Source organism: Doryrhamphus excisus, chromosome 8 (assembly GCF_030265055.1).
Source record: "Doryrhamphus excisus isolate RoL2022-K1 chromosome 8, RoL_Dexc_1.0, whole genome shotgun sequence".
In the NCBI taxonomy this organism is placed as follows: Eukaryota; Metazoa; Chordata; class Actinopteri; order Syngnathiformes; family Syngnathidae; genus Doryrhamphus; species Doryrhamphus excisus.
Genome location: NC_080473.1, coordinates 18,090,931 through 18,117,918, shown reverse-complemented (window position 1 = coordinate 18,117,918; position 26,988 = coordinate 18,090,931). Strand labels below are relative to the sequence as shown.

At 42.3% G+C, this 26,988-nt stretch overlaps 2 protein-coding genes and 2 long non-coding RNA genes across 7 annotated transcripts; 2 read left to right on the top strand and 2 right to left on the bottom strand.

Annotated features, from left to right (window-relative positions):
• Nucleotides 1-273: 273 nt before the first annotated feature.
• LOC131134957 (uncharacterized) lies at nucleotides 274-14,819 on the bottom strand. Of its 2 annotated transcripts, none has more exons than XR_009131502.1 (2): nucleotides 14,552-14,819; nucleotides 274-483 (listed from the first exon to the last, which is right to left on the bottom strand). It is a non-coding gene; the product is annotated as an uncharacterized LOC131134957 (long non-coding RNA). The 2 variants fall into 2 exon arrangements; XR_009131503.1 differs by lacking the exon at nucleotides 14,552-14,819 and adding an exon at nucleotides 4,973-7,431.
• atf5b (activating transcription factor 5b) lies at nucleotides 8,728-13,646 on the top strand. Of its 3 annotated transcripts, none has more exons than XM_058080701.1 (4): nucleotides 8,728-8,951; nucleotides 9,244-9,456; nucleotides 9,722-10,898; nucleotides 12,426-13,646. In XM_058080701.1, exons 2-4 carry the CDS (start codon nucleotides 9,327-9,329, stop codon nucleotides 12,610-12,612), a joined length of 1,494 nt encoding a protein of 497 aa, XP_057936684.1. In that variant the 5' UTR covers nucleotides 8,728-8,951; nucleotides 9,244-9,326; the 3' UTR covers nucleotides 12,613-13,646. The 3 variants fall into 3 exon arrangements, with proteins under 3 accessions (XP_057936684.1, XP_057936683.1, XP_057936682.1); XM_058080700.1 differs by having other exon boundaries at nucleotides 9,244-9,460; nucleotides 9,725-10,898; XM_058080699.1 differs by lacking the exons at nucleotides 8,728-8,951; nucleotides 9,244-9,456 and adding an exon at nucleotides 9,501-9,608 and having other exon boundaries at nucleotides 9,725-10,898.
• LOC131134958 (uncharacterized) lies at nucleotides 14,185-26,067 on the top strand. The gene is made up of 4 exons (XR_009131504.1): nucleotides 14,185-14,436; nucleotides 24,660-24,708; nucleotides 24,896-24,973; nucleotides 25,412-26,067. It is a non-coding gene; the product is annotated as an uncharacterized LOC131134958 (long non-coding RNA).
• zgc:113279 (uncharacterized protein LOC553749 homolog) lies at nucleotides 16,107-25,711 on the bottom strand. Its single transcript, XM_058080702.1, has 11 exons — nucleotides 25,447-25,711; nucleotides 24,890-25,011; nucleotides 23,079-23,103; nucleotides 22,967-23,007; nucleotides 22,757-22,889; nucleotides 22,413-22,692; nucleotides 20,135-20,240; nucleotides 18,565-18,711; nucleotides 18,065-18,125; nucleotides 17,650-17,813; nucleotides 16,107-17,429 (listed from the first exon to the last, which is right to left on the bottom strand). Exons 1-11 carry the CDS (start codon nucleotides 25,583-25,585, stop codon nucleotides 17,406-17,408), a joined length of 1,242 nt encoding a protein of 413 aa, XP_057936685.1. The 5' UTR covers nucleotides 25,586-25,711; the 3' UTR covers nucleotides 16,107-17,405.
• Nucleotides 26,068-26,988: the final 921 nt, after the last annotated feature.

The following is a 26,988-nucleotide window of genomic DNA, read 5'->3' as shown; positions in this document are numbered from 1 at the left end:
GCACAAGCGTCCCTTCTCCTCACGATGACAGCATTTCATTCCCATGATCTCAATTCCGACTTCAACAGTAGATTCCATTTCTATTGGCAAAACGTGTAAATCATATACCGATTGTCATCACAACCACAGAGCACAGAGCAAGGAAGAGATGTAGGTGGTTTTCAGTAGGAAGTACAGTGATGGAGGAGGGAAGTGGAGGAAAGAAATGGTGGCAGAGACAGAAGACGAAAGAGATGGACGTTGTCCTTGCAACCTTCATACAAAGCCTGCATGTAACGACAGGTTAGTTCTTTTATTGCAAGCCCAAGCAGCGTCAGATGTCGCATGTTGGACTGTACGTTGGGTGCACGGTGATGTTACTCCTTCATGGTCACCACAATTAAACAAACCATGAATCAAAAAATGCAGCTTGTGACGAGTTGTGACCTCGGCTTTGGAGACACGGCATGAGGTCAAGCGTTTCTAATAGGAGTGATTCCATTCCTAGGAGAAAAAAGAAAAACAGTCACAGTTATGATTCCTGTTTTCTTTGTCATGCAAAAAGAATATAGATTCATTGAAGGTACCGGATGCAGACGGTAAGACTGAAAAAATAAATTGTTCCCAGCCTTTGATCTCAATGTGCTTTTCCATTTCTTCAGGCTGATAAAGCAGATTATCACGACTGGACGGATCTGATCTTTTGTCATCTCAAGACTTCATCCTCTCTGGTACTGACATCAATCAAGACGACAGTATCGCCTGTGAACCACTTTCATCTGCGACCAATCTTCCAGCGAAAACATTCTGCTATCCAAATAAAAGTACGCTACTTCTGATTCCTCAGAACATGAACATCTTACAATTTGACATTTATTTTGATTTAGATGTACAAGCCCTCCATAGATGGCTAATGAACAAATAGACGGTGGGGTGCATGTTAGTACACTTGTGTAGAAACAAAGAATGAGTAACAGAATGAATGATATGGAGGTTTACCACCATTATGTAGAATCAGACAGCATTGAATTAAATAGAAGCCGGAGTCTTCAGGTTGTCTGAGCAAACGCAAGTTTCATCAGTTCATGCTCAAAGACTGGATAGGACAGCTCTAGAGCTTTATTAACTGGGCTGATATTTAACAACAATGAACATCTTTACTCAGTGAGGGAAGTACAGTAGAATGAGGGAACATACCCCCGTGAGTAACAAGAAAGTCATACGCTGCTATGGGGATTTAGATGTTCAAAGAAGCAGTTTGTGCCTGTGGGCCTAAAGCAGGGCTCACTCCAGTCAGTAAACCAATCCTAGGTTTAATAACAAGCCTTTACGGGAATCTTCAACCACTTTTCTAAAGAACCGGGACAAACACAAGCTCACAGTGGTGGTGCCTAGAGAAGTAGTATGTAGGAATCCTAGTAGTTTGGTAAAAGTAAATCCTTGCTGCGTGTTTGTGTGTGCACACAGCTCAAGAAGGGATGGATATTTTACACGGCAGAGTCAATGTTATTATCTTATTTTGGTTTCTAAGGTACAGCTGCAGGAACCTGTCGGAACCAACCATGGCGAGTCGCTGAAAAAGGTGACCCATTAGATTGTAGCACGTCTGTAGTCACCAAACACCGTGCACAAGCTTGGTGCAAACTGTACTAATAATATTCATCCCAAAACACCTGAAGTATGGCTGTTGTTGCCACCATGGGGGTCCTTCAGCACTAGCACGCAACATCTGATCATCAACTTCCCACAAAGCTACACATCCAGCCCTAAAAAGCCCATGTGAGGGATGGTAGGCCTGTTCGGAACCTGGACCCGACCCATGTTGACATCCAAACGGGGACAGGATGACACAATAATACAAGCTTCTCCTGAGTCATCGGAATGGCTCCACACCCTGAACTGTGGCTTTCAGCAGGCGCTAGTTTTCCAAACATAGCTCATCTGCCCACCGCAGGTCACTTGGACTGCACTTTTTATTTGAAGTCTTGAGAATATATTCGTTTCTAATTAATTATTAGTTTTAGTCGTACCTTAGTCACCTAAATCAATCAAGTTTTGGTCCACTAAATTTACAATTTTGCTCAACTAAAATGACAGTCAAATAGAATAATGGTGGTCATTATGGAAAACTGCAATACAATATACCAATCTACTGATTTTATGTATGCTCGCGGCCCCGCCTCCAAAAATCTTGTGGCACACCACTAACCAAAAATGTTACACAATGACACTCTGTACAGTATATTTAATTACAGCTACGTGTTGACACACGGATGAATATTACTTTGCTCAGCCAGTCTTTACACCACTGACACTCGACAATTACATAATATTTGCAGAAAATTATTAATAAATGTTCATTTAAAAAAAAAAAAGTGATATTGGATAATTCCTCATGGCACACTTGACGATTTCTCACAGCACACGGTTGAAAATCCCCACTATAGACTACCTGCTGTTCATTTCCTTTCTGGAATGAGAGTTTTCATGGTGTAAATGTGGATTGAAGCCAAATGCCATTTGAGGGGAGCTTGACCTTGTGAAATAAACACTTTTCATAGTTGGAAAATGTTTGTTGAGGTGGGGTGCCGGGGGGCTAGGAAGTGTTGTACTTGAAGGGTATGTGTACTGCAAAAACACATGTTCCCCATATATGTGTGTTGTTTTCTATTTTTTCGCCTACTTTTTATAGAATTTGTAAGCTTTTTTGGCAATGTATAACTTAATACATTTATGTAAAAGAAGTTGCCTGAAGAAACGATATGTCAGAACATGTGGGGGGGGGGGGGGGGCGGGGGGGTTCTACACAGGACATCATTCAAGCCAGAACCACCACTGACTATGGTTTGCAGGCATTTTAAGGATATGATAGATGACGCATTTCTTACCCTGCTGAAGCCTCACAGCAGTCTATATGTTTAGTCATTATTATATTACAAAACTATCAAATAAAATGACTTTTTGTCGATGTTGCAATATATAGACAAGAAATGAGGAACAAGTGCTGCTAGGCTGTAATAATAATCAGCATTCAGCATACACAGTAATTACTAGTAAATGTGGAATGCATGGAGTCAGTGTGGTAATGCACGTGAATGGAGGGTATCACGGTATCCTAAGACGGTTTCATCATCTTCCAGACCAGGCTGAAGTAAATGGATTATTCATCCTTAAATAGAAGTGAGTATGTACAGTAATAATCTGCTGCGGTAAATGATGATATCAACATGTATCAAGGGGATTACGCTCCATTGTCTATATTTGATATCCTTCCTCCCTCTGCGCCTGTCTTGTTATCAGCATGTCTGAAAAAAAAACATCTCATTACAATGCTGTGTGTGTGTGTTCACTATGAATTGTAATGATGTTGATGATTAATAAGACCAGAATGAAGTCACACTAAATCATTGAGAGCCCATCTTACCACTTCCTTCCAATCCTCTCTTCATTCCATTCAAACAGGGAACAAATTGCATTAGCGTATGTTGTATATTTCTTCATTCTATTCAAGCATTGAACAAATAGCAATACTGTATGTTGAATATTGGAGGCCAAGCGTGTTGATGTGCTGCACTGCTGAGTGTGTGTGTGTGTGTAAAAAGTTGAGGCAGTGTGGGATTGTCAGGGTGGTGATGAAATGATGGTGTAAGTGATGCTAACGTAGGAGAGGAAGAGGAGGGAGTGCATGGCCGCCCGTCTTTGAAGGAGAGCGTGCACGGCTGGAGACGACTCCTGTGCTCTTGTACGTGACAAACACATGGAGGGCAATACCGCACAAAATCCTGCAATCATAGCAAGCAGCCATGCAGGAAGACATACATATACTGTACATAGTGTACACATCACAAATACTGTATATCCACCAACCACTCATTCACTTATTTACTTCAAATGGACTCAAATGAATTTACTTTCAAATTTGCATTTAACCCGGAACAATGTCATGTCAGAAATGGTGGATATGCCACATATTTTCCTCATGTGAAGGATGGGACATTGTGCATACTAAACGTATTTGACATTTTCACGTGTGGCACAAATGTACTTTAAGTTGAACAAAGAGCATTTATTGATTGAAAGTCATTGAAAGAGTGACATTTATTGAGTGTCTTATTAGCATTCTTGCTGTGTTGACTAATACATCACATCAGGATTTCCGTAGTATTATGAAGACCTGATAGCAATATTTCCCTAGCTTCTTTTCGATGGATTCATTGAAGAAATAGCCTAAGAATAGTTGAAATGTCATATTGGACATCATTTTCAAGCATTACAGCTGTTCCGTTGAATGTCAAATTGGATTTCATGGTGAAAAGACAAATAAAAATAAGGGAAATGAGGTTGCCATGGCTTCTTATGGGTTAAGGTTAAAAGCCAGCTAGTTTCTACAGCTTCTTTTCAATTAATTCATTGAAGAAATAGTAATGAGTTAAATTCTTATATATATAATTGCAAAGAAGCTGTAGAAACTAGCTGGCTATATATATATTCCACACCCATTAAAGCAGTACAATTGGTAAATGGCTTTAAAATGTGCTTTTATGGTTTAAAAAAAGCTTGTTGACACACTGCCATTGTGGGGCCGCACCATGGTTAGCTAGCTAGTTAGTTTCCACAGCTTCTTTTCAATGGATTCATTAAAGAAATACAGGAAGAAAAGCTGAATTGTCATTTTTGACACCCCACTAAAGCACTACAATTGTCTCTAAGATGTGATTTTATAGTTTTAAAAAAATTTTGGAAATGAGCTAGCTTACCTGCATGTGATAGGCTACCATTATGGAGCCACATCATGGCTACTTGGGATGTGGATAAAAACTAGCTACTTTCTGCACCCTTTTTTCTATGAATTCATTGACAGAAATGTATAAGAAGAGTTTAATTATAATATTTGACTTCCTGTAAATTCATTACAATTGTCAAATTGATTTCTAATGAGCTTTCACGTTAAAAAAGAGAAGAAAAATAAGCTTTCAGAAATGAGCTAGCTTACCTGCTGTGATAGGCTGCCATATTGGGGCCACACCATGGCTTCTTATGGCTTCTTTTTCATGGGTTAAAGATAAAAGCTAGCTACTTCCTGCAGCTTCTTTTCTATTACTTCATTGAGGAAGTACAATAAGAAGAGCTGAATTGTAATATGTCCCACCCTTGCATTAATGGCTGTAGAATTAGCTTTGAAGGTAAAAAAAGAAAAAAAAAAAACGGACAAAACTGAGGAACGGTCATCCTGTTATGGTCACATGACAGGCTATAGCCACTAAGGGACTTGATGAGTTCAAGTCAAGCACATTTGAAGACGAATAAAGTCTTATTACGTATGGTGAAATACGTACAGTGTCTTGTTGGTAAATGTCAAGCTTGAAGAAATACATCACAACTTCCTTGATGATGTAGAGAAAGTGAAATAAAGTTGTCATTGACCAGCTCAACCAAAACTGTTCAAGCATGAAGGGTATAGAAGATTTGTTGCAGGGGTATTGCACTTAAATCTGCTTTTTCTCTGAGACCTGTGAAGATTAGCAATTAATGGCAGACTAAAGAGGAGGGTGCATTATGCATAATAAAAAGTGCAAGTCGGCAAAAAGAGCTAAGTGTAAACAATGGGGGTGGAAGAGCTCAGAGGACGTAAAAAGCATGGCGCTCAAAATGCCAAAACATGTTTTTTTTACTTGCCTATTACCATAGCAACAGGGAGAATAGCCTGCTGCAATACACACTTTCACTTGGTGCATGGGGGAGGAAACCTAACCACACCATGATAGCACCCTGCTATCCACCGATGGGCTATGGGCTAGCAACCGTCATCTACTCTACCTGCAACACCTCCTTCTGTCCTACACCTCCTTCTGTCCAACACCTCTCTCTTTCCTAAACCTCCTTCCAGCAAACACCTCCTTCTGTTCTAAACCTCCTTCCAGCCAATACCTCACTCTGTCCTAAACCTTCTAGCAAACATTTCCATCTGTCCAACACCTCCTTCTGTCCTAAACCTCCTCTGTTCTAAACCTCCTTCCAGCCAACACCTCACTCTGTCCTAAACCTCCTCTGTTCTAAACCTCCTTCCAACCAACACCTCTCTCTGTCCTAAACCTCCTTCTGTCCTACACCTTCTTCTAGCAAACACTTCCATCTGTCCAACACCTCCTTCTGTCCCACACCTCCTTCTATCCTAAACCTCCTTCCAGCCAACGCCTACTTTTGTCCTAAACCTGCTTCTATCCTAAACCTCCTTCCAGCCAACACCTCCCTCAGTCCTAAACCTCCTTCTGTCCTAAACCTCCTTCTAGCAAACACTTCCTTCTGTCCAAACCTCCTTCCATTCTAAACCTCCTTCTGTCTTAAACCTCCTTCTAGCAAACACTTCCTTCTGTCCAACACCTCCTTCCGTTCTAGACCTCCTTCTATCCAACACCTCCTTCTGTCCTACACCTTCTATCCTACACCTCCTTCTGTCCACAAAGTCCTTCTCTCCAACACCTCCTTCTATCCAGCACCTCCTTCTGTCCTACACCTTTATCCTACACGTCCTTCTGTCCACAAACTCCTTCTCTCCAACACCTCCTTCTATCCAGCACCTCCTTGTGTCCTACACCTCCTTCTGTCCACAAACTCCTTCTTGCCAACACCTCCTTCTATCCAGCACCTCCTTCTGTCCTACACCTTCTATCCGACACCTCCTTCTATCCAGCACCTCCTTCTATCCCAAAGCTGTGGGCTAACCTACATACCCTTTATACTTTGTAAAGTCAGATAGAAGAGTCCGAGTGGGGGTCTTGGCTAGAAGGACACTGTGATACTTCCTGATGATCCACCAACGTAACAACATGAGAGAAAAGCATGTACTGTATTGATCAGTACTCGTAGTATAATTGACATCAGAGGTTCATCCAAAGGAAACCACATTGGACAAGGATGAAACACGCCTACTTAATTTGGGGTCATTTTGTCTTTCCTAGTTATACTTGATGAAATATTTGGAATAGAGATATGTACATGGGGACTGGCATTGTTACACTACACAGTACACAGTACAACAATATCATACACCTATATCATCCTTACTACATGCAGGAAATATCACAACCCAGAGTGATTATTATGGTTGATTATGGTGAGTACTTGTAGTACTTTCATGGCCGGATTTCAGCAGAAGAGCAGAGTAGTTTGAAAAATTTGCAAAATAAATCCATAACCATCAATCACACTATGGATACATATTACTCTCTACTCAGCTACTTGCAATATTTCTTCATCAGTGTTAGCATTTCAGATCATAATATGTAATTATACACACCATGAAACGCTTTATAAGATCGCCATTGTGCTATAAAGAAATGTTCACACTTGATCTCATGCAACAGAACTGTTATTATGCTAATATTTCATTATTAGCAATTTTAAGATACAATTATTGGCAATGCTAATATGCAATTAATAGCAATGTTAATATCTCATTATTAACAATGTTCACATAGGATTAATAAGCAAACTAATATCAAATTAATATCAATGCTAATACAGGATTAATAATTATTCTCACTGCTAATATGTATTTATTCTCAATGCATGTAAGAATCATGCAGCACTCATTAAAAGGCAAAATGATGATATACAAAGATAAACAGAATTGTAGAAAGTACAGTATATTGGAGAAATTGCATAGAAAATAATAATCACAATATCATATCTACATCACAATAATAATCATAACAATCATAGAAAAATAATCTATCAAATGTCAAAAATGTATGCATAAGAGTATGTTGTTGAAATCATACATCAAATATAAATACATAATACATGTAGAAAAGTACTGTATATTTTGGGCACCATGTTGGATACATAATTATATACTGATAATTTAGTATAGATATTTTTAAATGGTAAATATATAGTAGAAATTCATAGTAAAAACACAAAAAGACATAGTACAATACATAATATAAAGACATAAAGAATGTACAGAAAATATTGCTGAAATGGTGTTACATGTATAATAAAATATGAAATAAATAACGAATGTACTGAGTATGTTGAAGACGTTATGATTTTTAATATATCATAAAATATCAAATAAATAAAGAATGTAGATTAGATTGTTGAAATTATGTTAAATATATCATGAAATATAAAAGAAATAAAAAATGTAGAGAGTATATTGGTAAAATACTGTTAAATATATCATAAAATACCAGATAAATAAAGAATGTAGACAGTATGTCGGTGAAATGATGTTAAATATATCAAATAAATAAAGAATGGAGTGTATAATGTTCAAATGATGCAACAGGACTGCAACCCAACTTACACCTTCGCGGTGCAATACAGTGTCCTTCCGCCGAGGCACACCGTAAACTAGTTCTCGTCTGTGACGCTGATAAAGGATGTATTTTATCACAACTAACTTTAATAACACGCCAAGACTAGCGTCTGACTTTTCGTTGAATTTAACTGCTGAACCAAAGAGTACATTTCATGTTTTTGACACTCCACAGGCTTAAAAAAAAAAATAACACACGACTACTTCTTGTTGAGACTTCTTGTTGTCCAGCAGCGGTGTAACGGCGAGTCACGCGCTGGGTAAAATAAAAGAAAAGTATTTAAAGTTGGAGGATAAAACGTGGAAGCGAAGAATGAAAAGAATGAATAAGTAAAAGTAAGGCAAAGGAGACGCTCCATCTCCCTCGGCGGCGGGAAAGTACCGTCCCGCTGGTGACGTCGGCGGCGGCGGAGCGATCCGACGAGCGGTGATGAGGCGGGGGGCGTCAGGAGTTGTAAAGATTGGAAAGTTTGTCTCCGGATCTTCTTCTTGCTGTTCAACATCTTAAAGTTTATCTTCTTGCTCCTCAACATCCTCTATTCGCCTCCCTCTGCTGCCAAAATCTCCTCACTGACGCGGTGAAAGACAGCACATGGATTTTTAAGCACTCTTCGCCCTGAAGCTTGCTGGACTACACACAAACTATGGGGTAAGTACTACTACTAGGACTACTGTACTACTGAAGTACTGCTGCTGTGTCTCCTTTCTGCCATTTCCATCAACAAGTCATAGAGATGATTTACAGAGGCAAACATGACTTTGATCATCTTTTTTAACCATGTTGAATGTTAGAATAAACTTTAAAACAATATATGTATTTTATCAGAACTATCGCTGTATACGTATACATATACAATACATATACAAGAGTGGGAACATCTGACCTGGTGTTTATGTGTCGTGTGTATTGACGTGTTGTGATGGATATTGCATGATTTCAGGTGTTCCGGTGTTGTGGTGACACTTTGCTGGGTGCGAGGCGGCGTCAGCGGCGTAGAAGAATTTGACGGAAGCAGACGACGTAATGGCGGCATCGATCCTTTGCAGAATAATTCACCTCGTTTCCACGCTCCACGTTCTCCCTCTCCGGCAGGCTAGCCGCAGCCAATCACGAGCCGGGGCGGGGGCGGAGCCAAGCGAAAAGGCAGCGATTAATTGGTGAGTTTTTCGGAGATGCTTTTTTATTTTTGCACATCGCGAGGTGGGAGCCGCAGTGCAGCACGGGCTAATGTCGTAGCATCGTGAGTACAGCTAAGTGGATTTTATCCAATGCAGACCATGCTGTTCAATCATTTTCAGATGATCGGTTAGTTGTTGGATTTGCGTATTTTCTTTCATGTTTTTTTTTCCTTTTTTGCTGTTTTAACAATTTGACTTTCTTGACAGGAAATGAATTTGATTTTTCTCCTTTTTTGTCCGTAGGTGATGGTCACTCTGATTGGATGACGGAAAAAGTTGATTTGTCCTCATTTGTGTCAACCAGCGAGTCGTCTCCCAGCTCATCCCTTCCGCCTTCCCCCTTAGAACAAGATGTCAAGGTGCCCTCGGACCTGGAGGTCATGACCTCTCTCTTGCAGGAGGAGCTGGCTCAGCTGGAGGACTACTTCCGCTCCGAGTCTTCCGATACGGCAAGCAAGCTGGAGAAGTCGTCAAAATGTGACAAAGCCATGGGCTCCCCGTCGTATTACCAGTTACCCTACGGCTCGTACGGGAGCAGCCAATCAGAAAGCAGCCCTGTGGTTGTTACCTTGGCAACAGGGGACCTGGACCTGGCCGGCTTCTGCGGCGGTCCCATGGGTCGATCCAAATTGGCGCGGCCGGCTCCGTACAACTACCACCACCGCTACCACCACAACGGCGGGCGAAGAATCCTCAGCGAGGCGGTGAAAGTCGGGGAGGAAGTGGGACTGGACGTGTGGGGCTCCAGGGGAAGTTACTCAGGAAGCGCCGAGTTCTCCGTCAACCACTACTCGGCGCTGAAGACGGTGAGCAAGAATAGCCTGGGCGGCGTAAAGAAGGTGAGAGAATGTGCTTTATCCTTGAAGGAAGAGGAGAGTTATTGTTTTTCCGAAGGAATGTTTTGCAGCGAAGAGATTGCGCGAAGTTTTTGCCTGGGCGGCTCGTACGACAGCCACCACAAGCGAGAGGGACAGCTGATGCACAATGTGAAGGTCAACGTAAGTTATGACAGCACGGGGCTGGAGCTCCTGCACTGTAGCAAAGAGGGAGGAGTGCCTGGAAGTATCCCCCAAGAGACAATGATGGCCGCCGACGGCTACTTCCATCAGTCCATGGCCGGCGCAGAACCCTACCATAGCTTTATCGGCGAACTGGACCCGCCGGCGCAAGCTGTGGAGCCCCAACACGGCCACTACCTCTATCCTGAATGCCTTGCGGACCAAAGCTACGAGTGTCTGTCCAGAGGGGAGGGCGAGGCCACGCTGCTGGGCGCTGCCGTCCACCGCCCCGCCCAGAGGCTAAAGGACGAGTCCTGCTCCGTCAAGTCGGCGCTGGCGGTCGGAGCCGCTTGTCTGGATGTGAGTACCGGGGAGAGGAAGCAGAAGAAGAGGGACCAGAACAAAACCGCTGCTCACAGGTAAAACAACTTTCTCCATCACTTGGCGTCTAGGCAGCACCACCTACGCCTCTCGTATCACTGTGATATCGCATGTCGGTAGGATACACAAGTATAGTATCACTGTGATATCGCATGTCGGTAGGATACACATGTCTAATATCACTGATATCACATATCAGTAACATCCATTCTTTTTCTGTACCGCTTATTGTCACGAGGGCCGCGGGCAAACCGAAGCCTATCCCAACTGTCTTCAGGCGACAATATCAGTAACATAAAATTATAATATCACTGTGATATCACGTCAGTATGATGTCAATCATTAATAGGATGTACAAGTATAATATCAGTGTACTATCACATCAGTACAAGAATACAAGGATATCACTATGATTTCAATCATGTGCAGGATATACAAGTCTAATATCAGTATAAAAGTATGATATATATCATATGAAGCATATGTATCAAGATTTACACATACACAAGTATATCAGTATGGTATCAAATATCTGTAGGATATACACATACAATTATATCCGTAGGATGTCAAATATCAGTAGGGGATACACATATACAAGTATGATATCAGTATTATATCACATGTGAGTAGCATATACAAGTATACAAAAATTATATTGGTATGACATAAATCATCACTAGGATATACAAGTATAACATCAGTATGATATCACATATCCGTAGCTTTTCAAGTATAATAACAGTATGATATCACATATCAGTAGCATATGCAAGTATACAAGGAGGATACCAGTATGATGTCAAATATGAGTAGGCTATACATGTGTACAAGTATGATATCAAATATCAGGATATACACGTCCTGTGATTGGCTGGCCACCAGCCCAGGGTGTACCCCGCCTCTTGCCCAAAGACAGCTGGGATAGGCTCCAGCATGCCCACGACCCTCGTGAGGATAAGCGGTATAGCAAATGGATGGATGGAAGGATATATACGTACACAAGTATATCAGTATGGTATCAAATATCAGTCGGATATACACATACAATTGTGATATCACTAGGATGTCAAATATCAGTTGGAGATACACATACACAAGTATGATATCAGAATGAAGTTCATGTATACAAGTATGATATCAGTAGGATATACACATATTCAAGTATGATATCAGCATGATAATCAGTAGAATATACAGTTTTTCATAAGATATTCAAGTGTGATATCAGTAGGGGTATGAGGGTGTGATATCAGTAGCATATCAAGTATGATATCAGTAGGGGCACAAGGGCGTGATATCAGTAAGGGTCTGAGGGTGTGATATCAGTCGCATATCAAGTATGATATCAGTAGGGGCATGAGGGTGTGATATCAGTGGGGTAGAGTAGAGAGTATAGAGGGGAAGGAGCCACCTGCTGATATATGAGTATTCAAGTACGATATCAGTAGGGGTATGATATCCAAGTACGATATCAGTACGGGTATGAAATCTAAGTATGATATCAGCAGAGGCGTGATATCACCAGGATACAAGCATGACAAGAGCTGAACATTGCCGTGCAGGTACAGGCTGAGGAAGAGGGCGGAGCTGGACTCGCTGGAGGAGGAGCTTCACGGGCTGGAAGGACAGAACCGGGAGCTGCGTGACAAGGCGGAGTCGGTGGAGAGAGAGATTCAGTACGTGAAAGATTTGCTCATCGAGGTCTACAAGGCTCGCAGCCAACGTCTCAAGCAAGACGGCGGTGCCTGAAGCACGGGCGCCGACCCGGCCAGCACCAGGACACGGTTGATGTCTGGCCAGAGTCGCCCGGCCGTTGCATGATGCTCGTACTTTTCCAAAAGATATAGAATATTGTTCCCGGAAGGACAAGACGAACTCTACCAAGCCTTAGGGAGAGGAGATACTCGTCCGTGACCACTGTGACTTTCCTCCATTTCACGATGTTCATCTAGCAGCAAGGCGTGGGCGCATACTCTATGAATCCACCGTATACTGAAATATTGCATGTTTGATTTGTCCAAAGCATGCGTGTTTGATTCCGTTACCTGCATGGCTCCATCACCGCCCACCTCTCTCTTCCATTCTCACCTTTTGCTTTCAGGACACCCGATATCGTCCTCTTCTCTCCTCCCTGCGGCTGTACTTTGCGAATAAACAATCATGCTAATCAATGTGATGTTTGTGAGATCCAGGTCCTCCAAAGAACCAGCGTCAGGTCAGGAAAGGATGAATCAGGTGAATTTACAGCCAAATAAAAGCGTCACATTTCATTCATCTCTGTTGTGCTTCTTCTGAGCCGTGGTTCCTATTTTCAGAAACATGTTTCCTTTCTTACGCTTTACGATTTACCACATTGGTGATGCGAAATAAACACTTGCTCTCCCGCTGTGTCTTTCTGTGGTCACTAGTCACAATATCTTCACGCGGCTCGCTTTTGACACCAGCGGCTCAGAGGCAAGGCTGCGTGTGTGTGTGTGTGTGTGTGTGTGTGTGTGAGAGTGAGTCTCTGTGTCTCCAAGCAGTTGAAGGCCTTTCAAGTGCATGAGGCAATATGACACAATACTTGCATGCAAGTCAGCATCGGAATAAAAAAAAAAGCAGTCAAACATATTCAATCACTCCTCTCTTGTTTGTTTCAATGAGACATACATATACACACTATGTACACTCATTCTACATGGACTACTTCATTATATATGTATTATTTATCCAGGAAATACATTGTAATTCACATAATGATAGTGTATACATGTAGTATACAGACACTACTACAATACAATATGCAAATATCACAATGCCTTTCATAGACACTGTGTGATGCAGTATCTTCCTTATATTTGATGTTTTTCAATAAACGGATGTACTGCATCTTATCAAGCCTCATACTTACTCTATGCATACTACACATGTCACACTTGATATCACACTGATATACCTGTACGCCCTACCCATGTCACACTGATATCATACATGTATAGCCTACCCGTGTCACACTTGGCTAAAACACTGATATCATACCTGTATGGCCTACCCATGTCCCACTTGGATATAACACTGATATCATACCTGTATGGCCTACGCTTGTCACACTTGATATCACACTGATATCATACATGTATAGCCTACCCGTGTCACACTTGGCTAAAACACTGATATCATACCTGTATGGCCTACCCAAGTCCCACTTGGATATAACACTGATATCATGAAAGGTTTGCATGGTTGAAATGAGGGAGCTAACCAGAGTTCTTGGATGAAATGTCAGATCATCTCCATGTTTTCTTTTTTCGTTTTTTTTATGAACATGAACATAAATGTTTATTAGTCTCTTTAAATTGGAGTGCAAATCATTATTATTTCTGAAATCTTATGAAAACAGTGAGACATAGAGTATCCCGTTGTGTATGTGCTGGAGAGTGTCTTATGATGCAGAATAGACAAAGTGTAACTTCAAGAGACCGCCATGAATATCTCCTAAAGTAAGTTGACTACGGTAAACAGATACGGTGAATGGAGTATCACTTAACAGTGGGTCTGCTCAACTTCCTGGCTGAAGGCAGCATTAAGTTTAAGGTAAAGTACACAGCATTATGTTTACATTAGCCGAGTTAGCCGCCGTATTCAGTATAAAATATCATTGCTGCTTCAATGTTGGCATGAGATGGACGGCGTTGATTGTTTTGCTAACCTGATTGGTTGGAAGAAGTTCGGCGTCGCATGTCAAAAACGGGACACTCTCCTTCAACACCGTGAATCTGGAGATGTTTAATAGTGTGAGCGGCTCCTTTGGACCATCCTCCTTTCCTGAACAATTTAAGCCAAACTGGCGAGCGTCGTCTCACTGTCTACGGTTGCAACAGACGAACACTCGCTTCCTGCCGTTTCTTCTTCGTTGGTATTGTGCCGCCATTTTTGGCGGTTTGTGGGCTGATTATCCACAGTAACGATTTAAAACATTCATGATACCGGGAGAATCCGAATGTCACAACTGGTTCCGGCAGTATCCTACCCAATATCCTACCGATATCATGCTTGTATTCATCTACTGATATCATACTGATACTATACTTGTATACCATCTACTTATATCATTTTGGTATATCATACTGATATCATACTGATACATTACTGATATCATACATGTATGCAATCTATGGATATCATACTTTTATATCCTGATATTATACTGGAACTTTGTGCTTCTCAAGAAAGATATCATACCAGTAACTTTTGTATTACTACTTTTTAACCTGTACGTGTAGCTGTAGATATAGTTTAGTGTATACCTGCAAGTAAGAAGGATGGAAGAAATGAGGATGTGACCAAGTGTACTTGTTGATGAGTCCTAATGAAATACCATGACATCACTACTACCACATGACTACTACCAGGAGAACCAGAGTATAGAGGGGGAGGAGCCACCTGCTGTGGCCCAGCAAGGTGCACTGTATTTGGGCACACGCTCTGAGCACCCGTTGTGACGCATGGAGGTCTCTGACAAACCTTTTGTACTTTTCGAATGCCGCGGCATGTTTGTCCCCTACATATTATTGTATGTGTACGCAATATGGAAATGGGTGGCTGGAGTATATACTGTATGTAAGTATGTGAGACATGGCCACAGAATGAGCAGGAAATGAAAACGAAGGCGATGTGCTTTGCAGAGCGGTGTTGTTGTATTGTTCCACAATGCCCCGCAGCCGTCTCAGGCTGTTTACAGCCACATGAAGGCTTTCTTTTCATTGCCATGGCAGCATCAGCATCATCCTCCGAGGAGCGCACGGGGGCGGCTTTGGGATGCTGGGTCACTTGTGCTTTATGCTGCGGGATTAAATGCAAACAATGGAGGCTGCTTGTGTGCCATGCCACGAGAGGGAGGAGTATACATCACCCATGAAAGGATGACATACCCGCTGTTGGGGGGCAGAATCTCATTGACAAGATCAACATTCGAGACCAATGAGTATTACCGTAGTCAGCTATGGAGCATGTGTTGGCTTTTGTTGGGCTATACTTAGGAAACTGGGCTCTGGCTACATTGTTATATTCATAATAATGGATTGTTGTCATACTTATACCATACACACTGTATAGTGTTCAAATGAATGAAGGCCTGCTTTTTACGTTACTCCATTGTTTGGTGTTACACTGAAATGATACCAGAGGTTTTATATACCTTAACATCTGAATCTACATGGAATCTTAATGTGTACAAACAGCAGCAGGGAGACGTCGTCCACCTTCTAGCCTTTATTTATTTATTGTTGGGATATTCACACCGTTTCCATTGAAAAACAAAGTACAATAAATACATACCTGCCCTCAAAAATGCACAAAAAATACACCAGCCTTCCCATATCATAAAACAAAACAACCCTTTTTAAACTTTAACACACCAATCCAAACAATTTTTGTCACTAGAAAAATCCAAAACAAAAACCCTAAACAGGGGTGTATTAACTGCAGCCTGGGGGTCTTTTTACTGGCCCACGGTAGATAGAAATAAAACAAACATGAGGGGTAATATGAGGAGAAGAGGGTTCTACTAAAACGATGAATAGTAAGAAGCTGAGCCACCTGACATGCAGGCTATTTCCCCCAAGCCTTAAAAAACTCTTCTGGGCATGGTTATTGGCACATTCCAAAACAAAAATGACACAAAAAAACCCAAAACAAACATCAAAATATATAAGAAATGGGGAAAAGAGAGATAAGATCAAAAATTAGAAATGCACGATATCTTTTTTACTGATAACGTTGTGCTGCTCAGGAATGACATACCAATTTGTTATTGCTCCATTTTAAAATTTAGATTTAAGTGTAGTTTGTGCACACCTGGAGGTAAGACATACTACATGAATCCTCAAATGAGTCCTAATGAAATATCATGACATGATTACTACCAGCAGAACCAGTATAGAGGGGGAAGGGCCATCTGGCGTGGCCCAGCGAGGTGCACTGTATTCGGGCATATGCGAGCAGCCGGTGTGATGCATGGAGGTCTTTTTACACTTTAAAAAGGAGATACACAAAACGTATTGGTGTCCGTTTGATAAAGATATGGTGCATCTCTAATTTATAGGTGTAAGATCAGCAAAACTGGACTCATCACAGTCTAGGACCGTGTCTGGGAATTGGTACAGGACTGAAGGAGCACACATGCTCACATACTGTACCGTACAGTGTACAGTGAGTATTACAGTGTAAGTGTAACCTCCAAAAACTTTTTTATGCTTGGGAATGTATCTGCTATTAATCCAGACACCTCAGGAACAACGGCGTCTTCGTTTCGTATGTTTTAAGTTGTTACACCAATGTAACAAACAATGAAGTTTCACAGAAACCAGCTAACGAGCACCTAAACTTTGTGTGAAATCATAACAATACCTGCCTGACAGGTATTTGTTTGACTTCCAGCACCTTAGATGCTTTACGTAACAGGACAAATTCATGAGAGACAAACTGAATGGGTCTCATCACAAACCAGCCTGGTCATACTCAGAACATTACTGTCGGGTCTCCACCGGGCTGACTTGCCAGCCTCAGGCGTTCATCCTGCTGCTCCCCTATGAAGAACAAGACATTCAATAATGTGGCAAAGTCTACACAGACAAGAACACAAACTGCAGCTAAGTCACTTTTTTAAAGCTACATGGGTACAATAAGACCTGAGCTGTTTAATAAATGTCAAACGCGTACCACGGGGAACCCCTGTACCAAACAATACAAATATACTATATCACCCCTAATGTATGTACAGTATGTATACAGTCATATAAAAGGTACCATAGCATGAGAGTAGCTGGCCATTTGTAGCAGACACTCCAGGGTCTCCAGGAGCTGCTCCTTGCGCAGCATGTACAGTCGGGTGTCGGTCAAGGATCTGCTCAGTTCCAACTCCTGCAAGGTGGACTTCAAGGCCACCGAAGCACACTGGAGGACACTCATTCCTAAGAAGACGTGTACATCCAGTCATCAAGTATCATATCATCACAGTTGCACATTACAGACACATCGTAGCCAAGGCAGAAGCATAATACAAAGTATTACAGAACAAAAATTATTGTGTAAAGAATTTTACAACATAATATGGCTTCTTTCATCATAATGATGTCATCACAACATCATCATTGACGATGCACTCGAGCTAACAGACCAACATACTGTATTTCAACGATACAGAGAACTTAAAAGACCTTACCAGAGTTATCGGTGGCTTCAACATCAATGTACACCCCCTTCATCATGACACGCTTTACCACCTTAGTGGAAGAAGACATACAGGACCACTTTAAACATGCATCAAGTAGGTCAAATGAAAAACCACGCTAACAACTCTCACCCTCGCTACGTCTAAGTCCCAGTCGATCCGCACATTGCTAAAACACTTTGCATTGCAATATTTAGCAGGTACATTTGGGGTTTAAAAAAAAAAAAAAAGATATTCAGGCTTGCCAAGGTATTCTACCAATCCTGGTGATCTCAACAAAACATCGAATAATTGGCTAATGGTCTCATGCCTGTCATCAATGAGTAATATGCTTTATGTTTTTGTACGGCTAGGCGGATGATCGCCATCATAGCTACTTTTAAAAACACTCCAAGGAAAGGAAAGCTACTTTCATCTATTTGTTGACCGCTAGTGTAAGATCTGACAGTGAAGCCGTCTCTGCCAATCAGCGGCAAGTAAAGCAAAAACACCTCCAGCACGCGGATGAAGCCCTTCTCCGCGCTTAGGTGAAGGCAGGACTTCCCTGAGTGGTTCCTCTCATTGACGCTGGCGCCCAACAGGATGAGATCGTCCACCAGCAGGTGCTGGTTGTGTTGGGCTGCAAGGAGCAGTGCAGTCTGGGAAAACAAATCAGCACACATGTCTTCAGGACACTGATACCCATAACTTTCTGCTTCTTTAGACCGATACAGTCTTTTTATATTTAGATGTAGTTTGTGTACACGTGGAGGAAAGAAGGAGTGGAACAAATGAGGATGTGACCAAGTGTACCTGTTGATGAGTCCTAATGAAATATCATCACATGACTACGACCACATGACTACTACCAGGAGAACCAGAGTATAGAGGGGGAGGAGCCACTTGTTGTGGCCCAGCAAAGTGTACTATATTCGGGCACACACGCTTCAAGCAGCAGGTGTGCCACCATGGAGGTCTCTGGGAAACATTTTGTACTTTTCAAATGCTGCTGTGGTGGCGTTTCAGGTGGCCAATAAGGGTCGTTGTGTGCTCCATGGTTTTTTATCCCTCACCGCAGAGCATTTGGTACAACTAGCACACAAAATGTCTCCCCTGGCAAGTGAATGTTTGTGAAGAAGGGAAGTTCCAACACAGGAAGCGCTTGATCTGTCTAAAAGTGACATTCTTACATTATTTCCAAATGTGTAAAACATCACACCCTCAAGCATATTAATAATAATAAATTTTTAAGTAACTACATCAGATTTTATATAAAGGGATATCAATTTTGGAAATATGGGCCATTATTTTTTTTAAGTAATAATATATTAGTTACAAATCCCCAAGTTTTTGCAAGTTTAATGTGAATGGTGAGTCGTCCTACTTTGTTCAACAGTCCTTGAATGCACCATCTAAAGACTACGATACTTTATTTTTAGCCTTTTTCTTTCACCTCATATTTGCTCCCAAATGCTGAAGTTAAGGTAAGGTAAGATGAGGCTCTCTAAAAAAAAAACAAAGTCCAGGCTGGTACTGGTAGATGGTGGCTCTGTATTCATTTAGTGCTTTTCATTTGATGTTGTTCCCGTCACCTAGTTATACACAATAAACAAGATCAATTAGATGGATGTAATGTACATAAGTTTTACTGATATTACCCAGTGACTAGCTAGCATGATGCTAATGCTATTTAGAGCCATTGTCACACTGACACAAGCCCCAAATAGCTGTCCTCGGCTATGCCTGCCATTAAATAGCAGCTCATAACTCATATGCCGAGATACCACTGTATAAATTAGTTACAGTAGGTAGTAATAACATTGGGCTACCAGGGCTTTGAAGCCGAATTTACCAAAGTACCCTTTTCTTCTTCCATTTCTGCTCAATTGTTGTTCCTGCTTGTATCTCCACATCACCACTGCGATTCCTCAAAATACGGTGTCATTGAATGAAATTCTGCGTGAACTTTGGCAACTAAACCTTGGTTGTGTCCTTCAAGCACCCTCGCACCTTCAAAGACACAAAGCCTTAATGTCTTTGCCATCAGGAAAGACTAAGTCACAGGAAAGACATTTATTTTACCATTCCATCCGAGTCTTTCAGGTCTAAACTGTTGAGTGCAGCCATCCTTTTCGCCATGGCGTAGGCTAGTGCCCTCCTCCCGTCACACACCACACTGTGGAGAGCTCTGGACAGACAAGGAAAAAATACTTACTGAAGTTCATACCATATATCACTGAATAGCAGCAAGGTTCTGGCTTGGATGGAAAAAAGAAACGTTCATGGACTACAAGTCCCACATTCATTCATAGTTTGTTGTTCCTGCGACTTATAGCCAGATGCAGGAAATGTGACATCAATGAAAATGTGACGAGATTTCTTGTTCGGGGAGAAGCAAAAACAGGGCAGCCAGATACCAGATCAGACTGAACTATGGCACCACTACTATGAATGATATCACTCTGTTATCGTTCAGCGTGCCAGGCATCATTATTGCAATTCTACCTACCTTGGTGTTCATAGCGTCAGTGGATGACATGTAGCTTTTTTATTCCAACAGCTGCTTGCTACTTGATGTAGCTGTAGTGATTCTACATTGGATCATTCATTCATTCATTTTCTACCGCTTTTCCTCACGAGGGTCGCGGGGGTGCTGGAGCCTATCCCAGCTATCTTCGGGCGAGAGGCGGGGTACACCCTGGACTGGTCGCCAGCCAATCACAGGGCACATATAGACAAACAACCATTCACACTCACATTCATACCTATGGACAATTTGGAATTTTTGGAATGTGGGAGGAAACCGGAGTACCCGGAGAAAACCCACACATGCACGGGTAGAACATGCAAACTCCACACAGAATTGAACCCTGGTCTCCTAGCTGTGAGGTCTGCACGCTAACCACTCGACCGCCGTGCCGCCCTACATTTGATCAATTGTACCTAATTTGTCTGATCAACCCACGTAGACACTGGGAATTGTCTGCACCCTTAATCACCAAGCTTTTGTTGACGTTCCATTGTTGTTCCATTGGGCTCAGCGCCAATTTTCAAGTACCAGCTCTCATCTGATTCACAACACACCTCAATCATAGAAGAGATCCATGTTGACAATTTAGCGACAGGGTGGATATATTTAGCAAATCAGGGTGTTTCTGGCACCATGCATGTATTGGCTAATTAATACAAGCCAACAACGAAGGTGAAAAAGACACCGAGCAGGTGAGAGGAAGTGAGCTCCATACAATGCATGTCTGAAAGTTGTAAAAATCCCTCCACAATGCAACCCAGCCTTTCACCAGTAGAGCCAAGACAGAAACAATAATATTAAAACCCAGCAAAAGCAGAATAATGGGGATGTGCAACTCTTGGTTTGCTCACTCGCACAGTACAAGTGAACTTGACTCATTCCATCTTTTTTTCTCATAATACAGTACAGTAATATAGTACTTTTTTAATGTTATGTCATAATTCTCTCATATGACAATGGTGAGAGTTTTATAACATCTTCTGACACTTCTGTCACGGTTAGGAATGTTCAAATGTTGGTAGAAACTTGCTTGTTGAGTTAGACAGGTTTTACCATGGCGTGACACAGTACATTTTTATTACTGCCATCAACAGCAGTGTTATAGTATCTACTCTGACATGACTCCTTAGTAGGGGTATTTCTTTGTCTTTCTCAAAATAAAACAATGTCCTGGCAGGGACAAACTCTAGTAGCAAATACGGATGGTCTATGTGGACTGTAGGCCACTGGAAAGCTGGCCAAGACCAGGTGAGCACTGGTATAGCAGAAGAACTAGACAGTGACCGGAGAAGTGTGACGCTTGCATAGTGCCATATGCACAGGTAGCTCCTGACGCCAGTGAGTGAAGTATGGAAACGTTCCTGGGACTTTCTTTTCTTTTGGTGGGTTGAAAATAATTGCATCCACACTGTACCGGATTAGTAAAGAGTGGCATCCAAAGCGGGTGAAAAGGTCGGAATACACAAGGCTCCCCCACACCCCTCGTGTGGCACTGTGAACAGACGCAGACGGAACCATGTGACACCCGAAACTATGGAAGACAGCACACATGTGCATAAGTCTGTGGTCTTCCATTTTCCGGGGTTCATCTAGACTTAGGACCAAGTGGAATTACTTTGAAGAAAAAGACAAGAAAATATCATTAAAGTGTTGACCAGGCACCGACATGTAATGGACTGTGGTGGGGTACTACTATCATGTTTTACTGTTTGGTGTTTATGACTCCCCATGGGGAACAAATAGGTTGAGCAGCTTGCTGGAAGCGACTTTGGCTGGATCTCATGCTGTGTAAAAGAGGAATATGAGACGTATTGGAAACTAGAAACATACGTGCGTCCGTGTCCATCGGTGGCCAGCAGCAAGCCATCAGGGATGTCCCTCAGGTGGACCTCCTCCTTCTGAAGCTGTGTCCAGAAGAAGTGGGAGCTGCTTAGGGTCCATTTGGCTGTGCGGACAGCAAAGCCATCATCTTCCGTCCCACCGAGCTGGAAGGTGGTGCTGTTGGTGCCAGGAGGGGGCGGGACTTGATGGTACTCTGCTATTCCTGGTGAGAAGGTCATGTGGGGCTGGGGGCTGGGGATGACTTCATCCGACTCATCCGTGTTATACCCTATAGAAGCATGTAAGCATGTCAAACTGCTGTGCTCTGTTCTGTTGAAGAAACATCACGTTACCGTTTAGATCGAGCGTGGGAGAAGACGTCTGGAAAGGAGAAGTGTGGGAGGTGCCGGTCCTCAGATCCTCCTCCAGCACCTCCACGATGATTGCCAGCTCCTCCAGGCTAGTTGTGGGGCGTTTCCTCTCCCGCTGAAAGACAGCCGAGGTATTTTTTAATGAGACGTGTGATTTCCAGACAGAGAAGAGAGGTGATCGTGCTGGCTGACCTTGCGGGTTCCCCTGCGAGTGTTCACTCGCTTCTTGGCCCCTGACACAGAAAAAAAAAACTCAAGTGGGACAACAGTCATTCATTCAGTCTCACAAGAGGGCTTTGCTCACCTTGGCCAGTCTTACTGTGCTGGTTCTGTTTGGAAAAACAAGACAAGCACATGTTTTTTTCACAAGGACAAGTATGTACATTACTGTACATTCATACTCTTTAACTGCTCCACGTAGATATGAAATCGGCTTGGATTCATTCGAAATGTTTGAATGTATTTATAATGAGTGCTGTTGGCCAACACTGTAAAGGGGAAAGGTCAAGACAATTCCAAGGTGGGGGCAAAAACATGTGTGACATCATTTTTCACGATATCGATCCCTTGTGAAACTGCGCCGCCTTAAAGAAGAAGTGAGATCACGTATGTTGCTGGAGCTCCAGCAGAACTTCCTGGTAGCACATACTTGGCTCCAATCCCGTGTTGCCAATTTGGCCATTTTGTCATTCCAGCCCTCTTGATGACATATTTTCTCAAAGGAGACTAGCCACAAATTTAGCGACGTTTTCTGACGTAGTTGGGGAGTTTTCTAGTACGGTGGAAGTACGTACTGTTCTGCATGTGGTGTTCTCACAGAGCGAAGGCGGGTTGCTGACAGATCCGCCCCGCCCAAAGGCTCTGATGTGGAGCTCTGGCATCCAATGTTAAAATGAACTGCTGTTAAATATATTCACCAGAAGAGTGACTCATGTTCATGGTGGTCATAGAATAGGTAGAATCATCTCTTATTCACTCTTCAATTGTGCTCAAAGGTTCTTAACAGCCAACGTGTGACGGAGAACTTGGAGAGGGTGGTCAAGATGATTATTTTATTTTGATGACTTTTAAATTAAAGGGGGCTGCACGGCGGTTGTGTGGTTAGCGCGCAGACCTCACAGCTAGGAGACCAGGGTTGAGTTCCACCCTCGGCCATCTCTGTGTGGAGTTTGCATGTTCTCCCCATGCATCCGGGTACTCAAAAGTCTGTGTAATTTACTCCACCCCGCTGTGATTGCTCACACTCCCTACGCACGCTGCATGCACACTCTGTGCATACGCAGCCTGGGCATGCCCATATCAGGAGGTCCGGGTTGCGGTGACGTCAGTGGATACACAGCCATCCCAGGGCTCACTTCTGAATGCATATAACTCATTATCTAAAACTGGCATGGTTCAACAGGAGAATGCAGCAGTATAACTACACATATATGTCAGAAAAGTGGAAAAAAGCATGATAATGAGGCTTTGTTCCTTCAGCATTTTACAACATCATATGCTAATTATATGCAAATTAGACAATGACATCGTTTACTATTTCCAGGACAGCCAATAGCTACTTTTCTTCCTGAAAAGTTGGCAACAATGTCCAAGTGAGAGAGCAGTTAGCAACCTCAGTGTCTTCCACTGCCTGCCTGAGCTGGACCGATCCTTTTGGTGAGCACTAATTGTCAGGATCCTGTCTTTCATTCCCTAAAGGCCCGCCCTGATGTGGAACCATCGCCACTGTCTTTCCTTATGTTGATAGCAGCTCATTTAAAGCTTAGTTTAAGTTTAGTTTTCACTGTCCGTTTCGTGGAAGCAGATCCTTGCACCAGGCATGGAACTGATACATTTTTCCATGACTGATTTCACTTCACGTTCACTTTCCTTTTCTTCTTTGCAGAAGAAGAAGAGTCTGCCTCAGGCTTGGGAGGCATGATGAAAGGAAAAAGGTAGTAAGTAAAATTTGGTTTTGTATGAATAATTCATAAACCTAACATGAAAATGGGTGTGGCCTATATCGAAATTATGGCAACTGGCCATAAAAGTCATGTTGAGACATGAAATGAACTTAGAAGGTATATCCATGTGAGGAAAAACCCCAAAACCAGTCCAGTGTGTTCTAAATGTTACCTGAAGGTCTTGAGGGTTCCGGCCCTGAGCCATGCGGATGTTCTTCAGCAGATCCTTGACCGGCATCTTCACTCGTACTCCAAGGTAGACTTTCCTACCAGCATCGCTGCAAAGCTTTGCAGCTGACAGCATGAATGAAAACATAACATTGACTAATATTTACATTTGCTTGATGATGTGAAACATTCCAGTGTGAAGGGGGCAAACACACTGTATATTTCTACAGATATGCATGCATTTACATATAGTATACTGTATAATATATATACGCATACACACATATATAGAGTATTAAATTAGCATATCTCAATAAGCAAGAATATTTTGTAAAATGTATTTCATTTCAAGGGATTAAATCAAAAAGAGAAAGTGTGAGGAAGTTTAAGCTAACATTCCGCTTTCACATTTGATGAGCTACTGGGTGTGTTTTATTAGCTGTAAACTATCATCACACCAACATTATTGAGTAAATAAATGAATACGTTATTCTAATATTTCCCTCTGTATGTCGTCAATCTACAGGATTCATGAAAAAGTCAAACTAGGAAACGTTTTACCTGCGTCGGCACCGCTGACCGCCTGGAGACTCAGGCCGGGGACAGGTGACTCTGAGTTGGCCAAGTGAGCTGCGGATCCCCGTGGCAGAGCGCCGCTGTTGTGTCTTCCGCAACCTGGCTCCTTATAACGTCCTCTCATCGTGTCAAACTATCAAGAAGCATCGCCGTGTACTACGAACGAACAACTAGTGACACTTTGAGAGAGACTTAGCATCAAATACCAGGTCGAGACAGCACCTGGCAGGTCTGCCGTCAACAGGCTCTGGCCACGCCCACTGCATGTAACCGCGCATGCGTTTTCCTAATGGTAATGTAATAATATAATTACATATTATAAATAAACACCAAAACAACTATCACATTCTTTATAACTGTAAAAAATGTATAGATAATTCCAATTGTAAAAACATTCTGTAGAAAAAAATATGCAAATTAAGTAACTGTACTAAAAATGGCAGCATTGAACTATTACACCCTGTCTGTAGAAAAAAACACCAGGGATGATTTTAACTACAATAGAGCATGCTGGGAGATAAAAAGGGATTGTGATGCTTTTACGTTGATATAAAATATGTAGTTCTTGCTGGACTTTGAGAGAATGATGAAGAGGCGGTTGATCAACTACGGCAAAAATACAACCTAAAGCATCCTGTGTGATTGTGCTGGACACCCCTGCTGTAGAAAGTCATGGTGTATAACAATAAATCATATCATAAATAAGAAAGCATGATATTATGGACCACATGCTGCCTGGCGCCATGATGACCTGGGGCGTGTTGATACTCGACAGAGGTATGATCTGGTTAGAACTCGTGCAGCAGCATTGTGAAGGAGCTGGAGGGTTTTTAGAGCAACCTGTTACATTTACGGCTCACAAAGACAGAGACAAGTTTTTCAACCTCAGCAAGCAGCAGGGATTTTTGAAGTGATGAGAAATTTTGCGAGGGAAAGAGCAAGCACGGGTTAACCCTACTCATGTCTTAACCCTGACCCCTCAACGAGTGGCCTTGTAGAGGTGCGCTGTATTCAGACACACGCTCCGAGCTGCAAGCAGCAGCTGTGCCGGAGGTTTCTGGTCTGGCAAACCTTTGCACTTTCAGGTTGTTTGTTTGCTTCATGGGTTTCCCTCATTGCACAACGTTTGGTCCAACAAGCACACAAAACGTCTTCCTCTTGTTTACAAGTGAGCTCAATTGGTGATTAAAGATGCGCAAGACACCGAAGCTCATTTGAAGTCTTCATTCTTCAGTGTCTGTGTGTGCAATCATGACAGGCGGCCCAAGAAAGCACGCTAAGAATGTTTATTCCTCACCGCATGAAAGCTGCAGCCGACAGCATGATTAGCGTGCTGCTCAGCACCTGAAAGAACATCGCCTTGTGCCGCCTGCCTGGGAAATTCATATTTCAGCTCACGTTGTGATGGCTAAAAGCAGAATGGTGACATTTCTCACTCTGCCAACTCCTTGGGCTTGAAATGCTTCCATTATTTTTTTAAATGTGCAAACAGTATCTTTGTTTGTCCGTCAGGATTAGCATTCCATG

Coding starts and splice junctions, on each gene's coding strand:
- atf5b (XM_058080701.1), top strand. CDS start 9,327: ATGGCGGCATCGATCCTTTGCAGAATAATTCACCTCGTTTCCACGCTC. Junction 9,457..9,721: donor AAGCGAAAAGGCAGCGATTA/ATTGGTGAGTTT, acceptor CTTTTTTGTCCG/TAGGTGATGGTCACTCTGAT. Junction 10,899..12,425: donor AACAAAACCGCTGCTCACAG/GTAAAACAACTT, acceptor ATTGCCGTGCAG/GTACAGGCTGAGGAAGAGGG.
- zgc:113279 (XM_058080702.1), bottom strand. CDS start 25,585: ATGAGAGGACGTTATAAGGAGCCAGGTTGCGGAAGACACAACAGCGGC. Junction 23,008..23,078: donor GCACAGTAAGACTGGCCAAG/GTGAGCAAAGCC, acceptor TTTCTGTGTCAG/GGGCCAAGAAGCGAGTGAAC. Junction 20,241..22,412: donor ACCGATGGACACGGACGCAC/GTATGTTTCTAG, acceptor TTGTCTGTCCAG/AGCTCTCCACAGTGTGGTGT.